The sequence below is a fragment of the Bos taurus genome, chromosome 5, assembly GCF_002263795.3.
Source record: "Bos taurus isolate L1 Dominette 01449 registration number 42190680 breed Hereford chromosome 5, ARS-UCD2.0, whole genome shotgun sequence".
In the NCBI taxonomy this organism is placed as follows: Eukaryota; Metazoa; Chordata; class Mammalia; order Artiodactyla; family Bovidae; genus Bos; species Bos taurus.
In genome coordinates, this window is record NC_037332.1 from 33,990,031 (window position 1) to 34,003,950 (window position 13,920).

Consider the following 13,920-nt stretch of genomic DNA (forward strand, 5'->3'; position numbering starts at 1 on the left):
GGACGTTGAGTGATAACAGAAGTCTTTGAAAGAGGCTGGAGGTGGCCTGCAGCCCACTCAGCGAGACTGAGGCTTATGGGCATTGTTGGATGAGTGGCACCAAGTTGAAGAGAATCTAGATGAAGAAGGGCTTTGTGTTTCAGCCATATGGTATGCCTAACCTCAGCTCACTCCTAGGTTTAGTTTAGTGTAAATTACACTCTGTGTAATTTCTGGTGATTACTCTTACACTCCTTTTTGCTGCAGGTATGGACAGGTGGGGCATGTCTCACATGGGGACTTTGCTCTCCAACTTTATAAATTGTTGAATAGACACTTCAGTTCCCAGAGCATTGCTTTCCTTGCCTTCTTTAGTTTACAGATCCTTTGTGGTTCAGGAAACCCATCACTCCATGATAATTCTTTTGTCTTGTTTTAATGCCTTTTCACATTCCGCCTCATTTTAGAAAGCGTGCAGTCCGACCTCCTCCACAAGTACCAGAGCAAGAACGACATCCTTATCCTGACGGTACGGCTGGCAGTCATCATGGCCGTCATCCTCACCGTGCCCGTGTTGTTTTTCACGGTGAGTAAAAGGCCTCAGTGCAACCTGACTAAAAGCTGAGGGCTCCTCTTCCGTGCTGCCTTCAGGAGCCACTTGCAGATCAAGGCTGCTGTGGGGAATTCCTGCATCATTGAAACTGCCTCAGGGAAGGATCTCAAAGGTCTTTGGAAAGAAAGTGGTATCAGTGAGTTAGGGTAGCTTTCTGACGGATGAGTCAGTTCTGATTAGTCTATCCCTCTTCCTTACAGAGAAATGTAGGTAGACTATTTGACTCCCAGTCATCCAAGACAGGGCAATATAGAAGGACCAGAAGAGAGTGCTCAGTCACAGATTAAATAGAAACTGTCCCCCACCCCCCGCCCCCTGCAAAAGAAAACTACCTACTCATAAAGAAAAGGACTTTCCATCTTATGTCCAGCCCCCTGGTTTGTCAGACGTTTAAGCCATCTATAAACTCACGAGGTGTGGACTGACCATGTCCAAATGCCTACGCCCCAATCCGTCCATAACTGATGAGAAACACGAAAGGCATCAAGCTGGAGGCATGACAGGACTTTTGCTTTCTTTTTCTGCAGGTTCGATCTTCTTTATTTGAACTGGCTAAGAAAACAAAGTTTAATTTATGTCGTCATGTCTTGGTGACCATCCTACTCCTGGTTATTATCAACTTGTTGGTGATCTTCATACCCTCCATGAAGGATATTTTTGGAGTCGTTGGTATGGCTTTCTGACCTGCTGCTTATTCTATGATAGCTGTTTAGAAAGTTAAACTTTCACAATGATAACCTCGATTTTTCTTATTTTCCAGGCGTTACATCTGCTAATATGCTTATTTTCATTCTTCCTTCATCTCTTTATTTAAAAATCACAAGCCAAGATGGAGACAAGGGAACTCAACAAATTTGGGTATGTCTCATGCCAGCCACTCTCATTTTTCTGGTTTGTTTTTCATGGAACTATGCCAGGTAAATAGTCCATCTCCATCATCTAGTACTTACAGTGACCTCAGAAGGAGGCAACCATACTAGTGTTTGCCCATTTGGGAGATTTGAAATGTCATATCAGGATCTTCTCCATTCCCTCAAAATATCTTCAGGTTCTGCTCCTTTTGTGTCAGAGTGGCCAGCCAAGAAATTAGACATTGATCATCCTGTGTCTCTCCAGGGTGATGCCTTGTCATTAGCAAGATCTGAAGTGGAAAGGGACTCAAAAATTTTCTGCGGTCCACTGTTTCTGTATAGTCCCTGGTCCTGTAACTCCATCCTTCAGCCCAGGGAACCTGCAGTGCCTTAATTGAAACAGCTTAGTTAGCATTGAGTCTTTTTATAATTTGACAGAAATGCCTTGAAGCAACAGACCCGGATTCAGAAACTACCTTTCTATATTGGAATTCTTGTTTCCAGGTCTGGTGAAGTTCAAGGGCATCTTGAAGGTGGTGCACTTGGAGACAGTGAGGGAAGCAGGGGTGAAGTGGCTGCTACATGAGTACTTTCTGGAGCACCATTATGTTTGGCCTCGGAGAAGGCTTCTCAGCCGCCCTCCCAGATAGTGTGAGCACTCCAATCACAAACGTTACCTGAGTCAGCAGACCCCAGTGAGGGGCGTAGGCACGGGGGAACATCCCTGTGTATTTAGAGGAAGCATCGTTGATGCCACTGGAGCATCTGCTTCCCCAAAAGGACTATCCCTAAAGCCATAAATCTCAAATCCTTCTAAATCTGACCAGTGGGGGCTTCATGAGGATAGAGAGGAAGGAGCCATCTTCTGGTCCCAAACTTTTGTTTTTTGGGGAGGTTTTTGACTAAATTTTGGCAGTTAGCTTAAGATTCAATCTGACAGTGGTGGAGACCTACTGATCACCAATCTCTGGGCCTCTCCAACCTTGCTCCTGTTATAAAACCACTGGGAGGATCTACCAAATAGCATTAAACAAGAGATCCAGTCTATGTAGGGGCTCACTGGGAGTTACACCAGACCGCTGATGGTGAGCCTGGATGCAACCCTTTCAACCCCACTCTCCACCCCCTCCCCTTCCCATAACTCTGTCTCCTCCTCCAGACTCCAGTCTAGCCCGCCCTGGCTGTCTTGACACTTCATCCTTCTCCTTGAATTTCAGCTCTCATTGGAAACTCTGAACACCAAACAATTTAAAAGCTTGTGTTCTCCAGATTTTAGATTTAGTAATCTGCCCCCTGGGCCTTCATCAACCCTTGAAAGCACTTAATTTTGTATACTCATTTCCTGTCTCACTCGATCAAATCTACTCTGCTTTTAGATATCCTTTTAACACTTTTTCAAACAGAAATGTTTACCTGCCAGTGATAAACTAGGCTGGCTGATGACATGACCTGTATGTTGTTGAAGGATGATCTTTTTCCTTCGTTCCATGAAGTCAAAGAGCAGAATACAGAGGATGGTTGTGCACAGCTAGTTTTTCTTAGTTGCCCATCCTTGGAGAATCAGGTACACACAACTTTAGAAAGAATCTCACAGTTCAGTAATAGATGTAACCAACCAAATAAAATATGAGGGGACATGAAAAGAGAGGGAAATCATTTTTGTTTTTCCCGGGTATACATGGGAAATGTTTGCTTCCCTGAAAATAACCCTTGCCTTTCTGTTACTCCAGGCTGCCCTTTTCTTGGGTCTGGGAGTATTGTTTTCCCTGGTAAGCATTCCCTTGGTCATCTACGACTGGGCCTACTCATCAAGTGGTGACGAAGGCCACTGAGACCAGCTGAGAAAAGCAGTCAAGTTATCACGCATCAGCAACCCTTCATCACTTCCTCTGCAAGTTTACAGAAGCAAACAGAAATTTACAAGATAGACAATGAAATAATACTTTGGTAGCAAAACAAGAGACCTGTTTCTATCATGGTTCATCCTTCTCCAGGATTGGGGATCAATTTTAAGATTGTCGATTTTTTTGGTTCCAAATTTCATGCAATCATATTTTCCAGTACTTTTCACAGTTGATTGTTTTTCACTCTACTAACTATTTTTTTGTGATTTCATCGTCTTAGAACTCTGAAGACGTGATCATCCATCATGTTTATTTATTGTACATCCAGATTCTGAAATAATTTTCCTACTGATGTTCAGCTTATATCTGTACCTTTTTAGCAGAGAAAAGAATCTTGAATTGTATATATTTATTTTGCTTTACAGAAAAAAATGGTTTCGTAAATAATTTGCCTATTTTGGTTAAAATAGCACATAGGGATAATCAGATGAGAGTCACAGGGCACATACCCTTGTTGGATCAGAGAATGCCCAATATTTGAGGCAGTTCTGATCACCTGGCAGGCGAGCTTCAGCAGCTCATGGCCTCACTGGCATTCCATCCACTCTGTGCAGAGACCTTCTCTGGTGAGTGTTCTCAGCTCAGAAAGGGGTGGGAATGATTCTTACCTTGGTAAATACACTGAACTACACATCTGGGTTATCTAGCAAATGAAGTTTTGTTTCCCTCTTTGTGTCAAAGTTACTCTATATAATCTGAGTCAGCCTTTGTTGGGGAAGACCCACGACACCTTTATAACAAATTGAGAAACAGAAGTCCTACAAAAAGATTGTCCAAAATGTATGAGGAAATATTTTTCAGATGCAGATAACCTTCAGCCCAACATCTGTATTGTTGAAGGGGGAAAAACATTGTCTTAAATTATAAACCCAGCAGCTTCTACTCATGTCCATCAGCTTTTTGCACAGAAAATCATATGTATCTAACCAAGGATGATCTAGGGAAAGTAAGTCCTGTTTTATATTAGGTACTTTAGGGGGGTCTTTAAAAAATTTGTTTTATATCTATGAAAGTGAAAGTGTTAGTTGCTCAATTGTGTCCACCTCTTTGCAACCTCATGGACTGTAGCCTGCCAGGCTCCTCTGTTCATGGATTTCTCCAGGCAAGAAGACTGGAGTGGGTAGCCATTCCCTTCTTTAGGGGATCTTCCCGACCCAGGGATCGAACTGGTGTCTCCTGCATTGCAGGCAGATTCCTTACTGTCTGAGCCACCAAGGGAACCCAATCTGCCTGCAGTGCAGAAGACCCTGGTTCCATCTCTGGGTTGGGACGATCCCCTGGAGAAGGGAATGGCTACCCACTCCAGTATTCTTGCCTGGAGAAGTCCATGGACAGAGGAGTCTGGTGGACTATAGTCCATGAGGTTGCAAAGAGGTGAACACAACTGAGTGACTAACACTTTGTATCTATAAATTTAGGTTATTGTAAATACAAGATTTTTGTACCTTAAATAAGCCTCATTCCTATTTCTTCTCTACTAGCCATCCATCCAGTCTTGAAAAAAGAGCCTTCAGAGATGATTTTGAGGACAGCGTGGGATGAAAGCACTGTGTACCTTTCTCCCCCAAGATGGGGACTTTGGTGGCAGTGCTATCCCTCTCCTCATCCCTGGTCAAGGGTGGGCTGTCATTGCCCACCTGATGTGACCCACATAGGGGACAGAGTTGCTGACACTCTTACCCCAGCCCCTCTCCTAAAAGCCAGTGAAGGAAATTCCCGAGAGACTGTAAAAGCAGAGAAGTGTGGGGCACGGTAGCTTGAAAAGGCACTGGGGACAGGATAGAAACCCAGTACCACATTCCCCCTGTGCTGGGCCATCGCCTGTGCGTGGATTGTCTGTATCACACAATGAGAAGCATGTGACCCTGTGAGCTAGTCTCTTGAAACAGGGCTTGTGTTATATCTACATCCTGGTTGAATTCAACAAACACGTCAATTCACTGAACAGATTTCTTATCCAGAGATAAGTAGCCTCTAACCATAGGCTCTTGGCAGAGTTTTGAGGCACTTAACTCTGGGCTCTGTTCCTCCCGCACTGAGATCCCTGGAGGCCTCCATATTTACCAGGAGTAACACGGAACTGTCCCCTCCCCTTTACAGACTAATATCCCATACAGAAAGCAAGCATCAGGATCATTCCTGACCCTCTTGGGGGAAAAGGAAAGATTATTTTCTGCCTGTCTTAGTCGTATCATCATAGGTTCTAATGTCATGCTCCAGAATTACATCCACAGAGATTAGAGTTCAGGTATTTAGAAATGAGTACCTACCTATGTATAAATTCTTAACCCAGTGAAACCCACAGCCATTTCTGTCCTTCTCAGCAGTCTTCCATAGATAAGCAGAAGAGAAACTCAACCAAACAAGATGCCTGGCCCTTGGAGCTTATCCGGGGACACCCAATCATGTAATAGCTAGATAGTGGATGACCCTCCATTAAAAAAATACAAATTTCATTTGCAAGCTATATTAGGCTACTTCCCATTTTCTTCATTAACTTATAAAAATTCACTTTCTGCCCATATAGTTTAGAAGATTATCATTAGCTCTTGGGATGTATAGTGATATTTTTGGATCTTTGGAATTTATGTGTCAGAAGAGGGGATTTTTTAAATTATTTAAAATATGCTTATTTAGAGGAGGCTTGGGATGTGTAATGATATTTTTGGATCTCTGGATTTTATGTGTCAGAATGGGATTTTTTTTTTATTATTTAAAATATCCTTATTTAGAGGAGGCACTTGTTGATGTCTGCACTACTACAGGGTTTTAAAACCTTTGTACGTTTATTTAAGTTTATTGTTGACTGAATATAATAGACCCTACTGTAATTTGTCAGTGATTAATTTCATCATTTGCAGTCCATGGGGTCGCTAAGAGTCGGATATGACTGAGCGACTTCACTTTCACTTTTCACTTTCCTGCATTGGAGAAGGAAGTGGCAACCCACTCCAGTGTTCTTGCCTGGAGAATCCCAGAGACGGGGGAGCCTGGTGGGCTGCCGTCTCTGGGATCGGACAGAGTCGGACACGACTGAAGCGACTTAGCAGCAGCAGCAGCAGCTGTAAAGTGTACTGTTCTTATTCTTCTTGTTCAGAGTAGTGAACCCGTAGCCAAAAATACATGTACCACAGATGTTAGGTAGAATTTAAATCACACAGTCAAGTGCTGTACAAGTTTTTCTGCTATGTGAGTAGACTAACGAATTTTATACCTTAAGCCTTTGGGAGAAGCACACTTTCCTTGGGTAGATGGGATCTCAGCACCAGTGAACAGTGCTAGGTTCATGCTTTGGGGTATGAACTGTTCTCTAGTTGTAATAACATAGCACACTGCAAATCCCTAATTTCCTTCGTGTTACTTATTGGAAGTGAGGACAGCAGCATATGTACAGGAAAGAAATTCAGTCTTGTTAATCATAGGCAGTCCCCAATTTATAAGCTAGTGCAGAACCCCAACTTATAGGCAGAGCATAGTGCAGAACTGTCGGTTGGTTGTTTGCAACCTGGAATGTATTTTCCTTCAGAAACCAAGTTATACATAATGGTTAGGCCCCCAGACCAACTAGAAAAGATGATCTAAACTCATAGTTTAGCTGAAATAGGGTACTATATTAACAAGATTGCTAAAGAATCTAAGCAATGAATATGATTTTGTTTCTAGCAGATGTTTGCTCAGAGTTGCCGAGAATCCATCCCTCATGTTAGTGGAATCTGGATCAACCACTCCAATCTCACACTGCCTGCTGGGTGGTGGCACCAGAGTAGCCACCAATTAGAAGTGCCCAGAGTGGCCTACAGCTGGGTCCCCAGCAAAGGAAGGGGACCAGGTCCAGGGCAACCAGAGACCTCATAGGAGGAAGAGGGTTAAGAAGGATGAGGGGTCCTCTGATGGGCCATACATCACCAGGGACATTCTCCGCTGCTACCCCTTCTTTTCTCTGGAGGCTCAGGCCTGGCCTGCCTGCTTCTGTTTGTAGGACCTTTTGCTCCTGGAGTTTATCTCCTTCACTCCCACTACCATAAATGATGTCACTGTGTAGCTTCTCCTGCATGCCAGTCGCTGAAGCCAGCACACAGCACTTTTAATGGATTTAGTGCTAGGAAACCATAGTTTAACTGCCCAATAGTCAAAGAGGGGTAAAAACCTCTCTACCCACTTTTCCTCTTATATTTGCAGACTCTGTTGAGAAAGACATACATGGGTGATGGCCATGGAGTTTGGGGTGGACTAATGGCTGTGATAAGGTGTCATGGTATTTCAGAGGACACCTCAGACAGTCACCCCAGAATTAGCTTCTTTCTAGAGTTGGATTCAAGCCTCCAAGTCAGTGTTCCTCAAAGTGGGGATCCCCAGATCAGCAGCATCAGCATCACCTGGGAACTCGATGGGATGCATGTACTCAGGCCTCAGCCCAGACCAAATAAGATCAGAAACTTTGGAGGTGGAGCTCCAGCAAACTGTATTTTATAATCACTCCCAGTGATCTTGGCACAGGTCAAGTTAGAGACCCACACTGAGCCAATTCATCTCACCTTTTTCTCCCCAGTAGTCCTATCTGTCATTCTCAGACAGTGGTTCCTAGGACTTGAGGGATAAGAGTGGGAACCAGGACTTAGGGAGGGGAGAAATGCAGCCCCCTTCCTACTGGAAATGCTGGTACAGGTGCATCATTGCAAATAAGGCTGCCTGCACGTGGCCTGAGACACAGTAAGGTTAGAGTTTTGGCAGCTGTGAAGAAATGAAAATGAGGTGTTTCGGATTTTTTTTTTTTTTGAAAGCAATTAAAAGATCTACCTTTTGTTAGAGGAAATACTGAATTTAGGTCAGAAGTTTCTCTAGAATGTTTGGGTTCGTCATGTGATGATCAATCCTATCCTCCCTTTAAAGGGAGTTCTCTGCTGAGAGAGGCTACAGAAAAGCCTTTGAAAAGGTTAGTGCTCCACTCTTTCAGCGGATCAGAGTGCTGGATGGCACATCTTGTTGGGTTGGGGGTGGGGAGGAGATCGGTGAAATGATCAGGTATTTGATTTTATGCCTTTAGTGCAAAAGCCATCAGTTTCCCTCTGTTTTTCAATGGAAGTTGGCTTGAGGCTTAGGATGTAAACCTTAAGAATATAATTCCTGCATTCTAGTTCATGGTAAACTTCTATCCACTTTCAAATTAAAGACTGAGATTTTATCATTTGAGGATGTTAATGTTTTCCTTAGAAATGGCAAATCTGAGAATCTTTTAGCAACACCATTCCTGTAAAATACAGTGAATTATTTATAATGATCTAAGGTTTTCAGATACAAATTTGGGGACGGGGTGGCTAACAACTGAAAGATACCACTAAATCTTAAAGGAAAAGTTATTGAAAAGCATGTAAAATTCACAGGGCTCAGACCTCCTTCTTTAGAGTTTTCTGTAAGGAAGGACTGTGAAGCTGGGCCTATATGCATACAGGCTTGAATTCGTGTTTTTTAAAGGAAGAATCTATGCAGTTGAGGCTTATTGTAGGAAATACTTCATTTTTATGTAAATACATTGTAAATAAATAGGAGGCTGTATATTTTTGAAGTTGTTGATCCACATTGAAATAGAAGTTGCTAGTATCTGCATATCAAGAATAAATGTCTTCATTGATACTAGTGGTTTTGTTTGGGAATTAGAAAAATTTACATTCTCTCCCAGGTAACATAGTTCTCTTAATGTAAACTTGGAACCTACAAATCTTACTTGTTTAGAGAGAGAAATGTCTGAGAAATAGTTAACGTTGATTTCTTATACTGGTATTAAGATTAATTATTTCAAAGCTAGTCCTCTGAGCTACAAATAAAAAGGAACATTTTAGACCCAAATTATTGCCGTATAGAAATAGAATACCCAAAATAACAAGTTGTTTCTTTGCAATACTGTTTCACTGTTAACACTGATACTACTACACAGTATTTATGAAAACAGATGTTGGGGAGGAGGAATTTTTTTTTTTTTCCAAAATTGAATTTCTGTTTCCCAAACTTTGGTCCCTTTGAAAGGGAAAGAGCTGAATATTAGACCTGAATATTAACTGTGAGCACAAATTTGAAAGAAAGAAGAAAAGAACTATTATTTATCAAGCTTTTGAAAGTCTTGCATGTTTGCCTTTCAGTGTCCACGCCAACATAGGATGTCTTAAGTAATTTTTTTTTTCCCAAAAGACTTGAGTCTTGATCGCTGGTATGTAATCTACTCTCTAGAGTTCAGTGTATTCTAGACTTCATCTACCTGTAGCACACCACTGGTGTACTAATGTAAAACCTTGTCAATGAGTTTCAGATGGATGATTTAAGTGAGTCACATGTCACAAAACTTTGTAATTCATGGTTGATTAAACACATAGTTTTGTTTTTTCCCCCCAGGATGTGGGACATGTAAGAAGTTCTATTGTATAACTTCTCTGTTAACATAGTTTTTAAACATTAAAATGTGGAATAAAGCATTTATGAATTTTTGTGTTCATTCTTCTAGGGTACAATACTGAGGTGGCTCAATGGCTAAGAATCTGCCTGCAATGCGGGAGACACGGGTTCGATCCCTAAATTGGGAAGATCCCCTGGAGGAGGAAATGGTAATCCCCTCCAGTATTCTTGCCTGGATAATCCCATGGACAGAGGAGCCTGATGGGGAGCCATGGGGTTGCAAAGAGTTGGACCTGAGTGACTGAACACGCACACACACACACACTAACTAAAAGGGCCTGGGGGTAATTGGGTTCTTGCTACACTCACTAGTTGGGATTGTTGGAGACAGATTGGCCAACTTGTCAGTGTTTCGGGACACTGAGAGTTCATGGAACCTTATATTCAAGTGTCCAAACTTTAAAAAATGCTTCCAGTTCTACTAGTAAGCAGAAATGCATGTTTGTTTATGGCTTTAAAAATAATCTTGTTCCTGTGACAATGTTATTCCAACCAGCTGAGTTATTTACAGAAAATTGAGCATGTAATAGTTCTTCATTACTGATCGGGACATAGACTTGGATTACTGTGATATTGAATGGTTTGCCTTGGAAATGAACAGAGATCGTTCTATCGTTTTTGAGATTGCACCCAACAACTGCATTTCGGACTCTTTTGTTGACTATGAGGGCTACTCCATTTCTTCTAAGGGATTCTTGCCCACAGTAGTAGATATAATGGTCATATGAGTTAAATTCACCCATTCCAGTCCATTTTAGTTCACTGATTCCTAAAATGTTGATGTTCACTCTTGCTATCTCCTGTTTGACCACTTCCAATTTATCTTGATTCATGGATCTAACATTCCAGGTTTCTATGCAGTGTTGTTCTTTACAGCATCCACTTTGCTTCCATCACCAGTCACATCCACAACTGGGCATTGTTTTTGCTTTGGCTCCATCTCTTTATTCTTTCTGGACTTAGTTCTCCACTAGCATATTGGACACCTACCAACCTGGGGAGTTCAACTTTCAGTGTCATAATTTTTGCATTTTCATACAGTTCATGGGGTTCTCCAGGCAAGAATACTAAAGTGGTTTGCCATTCCCTTCTCCAGTAGACCACGTTTGGTCAAAAAACTAAGATCCTGGCATCCAGTCCCATCACTTCATGGCAAATAGATGGGGAAACAATGGAAACAGTGAGAGACTTTATTTTCAGTTTCAGTTCAGTTGAGTCGCTCAGTTGTGTCCGACTCTTTGTGACCCCATGAACCACAGCAGCCAGGCCTCCCTGTCCATCACCAACTCCCAGAGTCCACCCAAACCCATGTCCATTGAGTCAGTGATACTATCCAACCATCTCATCCTCTGATGTCCCCTTCTCCTCCTGCCCTCAATTTTTCCCAGCATCAGAGTCTTTTCAAATGAGTCAGCTCTTTGCATCAGGTGGCCAAAGTATTGGAGTTCCAGCTTCAACATCAGTCCTTCCAACAAACACCCAGGACTGATCTCCTTTGTCCAAGGGACTCTCAAGATTCTTCTCCAGTACCACAGTTCAAAAGCATCAATTCTTCTGTGCTCAGCTTTCTTCACAGTCCAACTCTCACATCCATACATTACCACTGGAAAAACCATAGCCTTGACTAGACAGACCTTTGTTGGCAAAGTAATGTCTCTGCTTTTTAATATGCTGTCTAGGTTGGTCATAGCTTTCCTTCCAAGGAGCACACGTCTTTTAATTTCATGGCTGCAGTCACCATCTGCAGTGATTTTGGAGCCCTGAAAAATAAAGTCAGCCACTGTTTCCACTGTTTCCCCATCTATTTTCCATGAAGTGATGGGACCAGATGCCATGATTTTAGTTTTCTGAATGTTGAGTTTTAAGCCAACTTTTTCACTCTCCTCTTTCACTTTCATCAAGAGGCTCTTTAGTTCTTCTTCACTTTCTGCCATAAGGGTGGTGTCATCTGCATTTCTGAGGTTATTGATATTTCTCCCAGCAATCTTGATTCCAGCTTGTGTTTCTTCCAGCCCAGTGTTTCTCATGATGTACTCTGCGTAGAAGTTAAATAAGCAGAGTGACAATACACAGCCTTGACATACTCCTTTTCCTATTTGGAACCAGTCTGTTGTTCCATGTCCAGTTCTAACTGTTGCTTCCTGACTTTGCACACAGGTTTCTCAAGAGGCAGATCAGGTGGTCTGGTATTCCCATCTCTTTCAGAATTTTCCACAGTTTATTGTGATCCACACAGTCAAAGGCTTTGGCATAGTCAATAAAGCAGAAATAGATGTTTTTCTGGAACTCTCTTGCTTTTTTGATGATCCAGAGGATGTTGGCAATTTGATCTCTGGTTCCTCTGGCTTTTCTAAAACCAGCTTGAACATCTAGAAGTTCACAGTTCACGTATTGCTGAAGCCTGGCTTGGAGAATTTTGAGCATTACTTTACTAGCGTGTGAGATGAGTGCAATTGTGTGGTAGTTTGACTATTTTGGGGGGCTCCAAAATCACTGCAGATGGTGACTGCAGCCATGAGATTAAAAGATGCTTGCTCCTTGGAAGAAAGCTATGACCAATCTAGACAGCATATTAAAAAGCAGAAACATTACTTTGCCAACAAAGGTCTGTCTAATCAAGGCTATGGTTTTTCCAGTGGTCATGTATGGATGTGAGAGTTGGACTATTAAGAAAGCTGAATACCGAAGAATTTATGCTTTTGAACTGTGGTGTTGAAGAAGACTCTTGAGAGTCCCTTGGATTGCAAGGAGATCAAATCAGTCAATCCTCAAGGAAATCAGTGCTGAATATTCATTGGAAGGACTTGATGCTAAAGCTGAAACTCCAATATTTGGTCATCTGATGAGAAGAAGTGGCTCATTGGAAAAGACCCTGATGCTGGGAAAGATTGAAGGCAGGAGGAGAAGGGGACAACAGAGGATGAGATTTTAGATAGCATCACTGACTGGATGGACATGAGTTTGGGCAAACTCCAGGAGTTGGTGATGGACAGGGAGGCCTGGCGTGCTACAGTCCATAGGGTCACATGACTGAGTGATGGAACTGAACTGAACAGTTCTTTGTGTACCAGTAAGAACTGGCTCCCCCAAACCTCAGTTCACTGCATTGTTCTAAGATTATTTGTAAAAGCTAAAACTCAGTGATTAAAGACAAATGAGAATTCTAAAAAAAAGAAAAATTCTTCCAATAGGAATCTCTCTGATCTGAAGCATATTACAATTCTCCAATCCTTAATAATCAGAGTAGGTTCAACATAATATTTTCTTCTTAAGATCATCTTTATGAGTATCAGTTTCTGTGCCATCTTGTATGAGGGACTCTAGTCTTTCTCTGCCCACATTGTAACCACTCATAAAATAGGAAATCCTATCAATACTTCCATTTTTCCAGGAACTATTGAAGGGAAAGCTCCTATAGCCTGATTTTTCCCTTGTCCATCATTGGCTCCTCCCCATGATTTTAGGAAAGTTTATCCGACCAAGATGGCAAGATGGCCATAGTCTGATGTCTGCATTTATCTGTGGACAGGGTTAGTGCAGGAACAACCTGCACCTCAAGGTATGACTGGGTGTGAGGCTGCTCTTGACCCTCACTGGGCTGCCCTGGAGATAGCTTATTCTGCAGGGCCACCTTCTTGCCCATGTGGATCTCAAGGTGGAAATTTGGAGCCAGGAGTCCAAGCTGTGGACTCCAACCTAGCTTCATTAGCAATAAGGCTGATACTTTTATCCTTATGTGCCTCCTCTTTCTGTTTCTTAATCAAAACCCCAGGGATAAAGGGTGTGAGTCATTTCACTTTCAAACTCAAGCAGTTGTAAAAGTGTGTCAGAATTGAGCAGGTTTTCTTATGAATCAAAAGGTCTGGTCCTATTGTACTTTTAATGGCTCTGACTGCTTCCACTACCATTCCATGCTAATGTGTATTCTGCCCTATTTTACATATAATTGTTTGGATTTGGGGAGAATAACCCATAATGAAATAAACTATGGACTTCCAAAATGGAATAAACTATGGACTTACTGATTACCTTGCAACTCAGAAGACCTGCTTGCTTACCTTCTAGATTTATAATTACATTCTGTCTCATTAGCATTGTCTGAGAAGGAGTTGATGAGACCCAAATAACT

At 42.1% G+C, this 13,920-nt stretch overlaps 1 protein-coding gene across 4 annotated transcripts in view; it reads left to right on the forward strand.

Annotated features, from left to right (window-relative positions):
* SLC38A1 (solute carrier family 38 member 1) overlaps positions 1-9,811 on the forward strand; it is a 78,790-nt gene extending 68,979 nt beyond the window's left edge. For 3 of the 4 annotated variants that reach the window (XM_059886918.1, XM_002687321.6, XM_059886919.1), the window contains 4 exons: positions 447-565; positions 1,120-1,261; positions 1,353-1,450; positions 3,174-9,811. In XM_059886918.1, coding sequence (XP_059742901.1) covers positions 447-565; positions 1,120-1,261; positions 1,353-1,450; positions 3,174-3,275 — 461 coding nt within the window. In that variant the 3' untranslated portion in view covers positions 3,276-9,811. The remainder of the gene's footprint in view (positions 1-446; positions 566-1,119; positions 1,262-1,352; positions 1,451-3,173) is intronic. The other variant, XR_003034730.2, reaches the window with a different exon arrangement.
* The last annotated feature ends 4,109 nt before the right edge of the window (positions 9,812-13,920 follow it).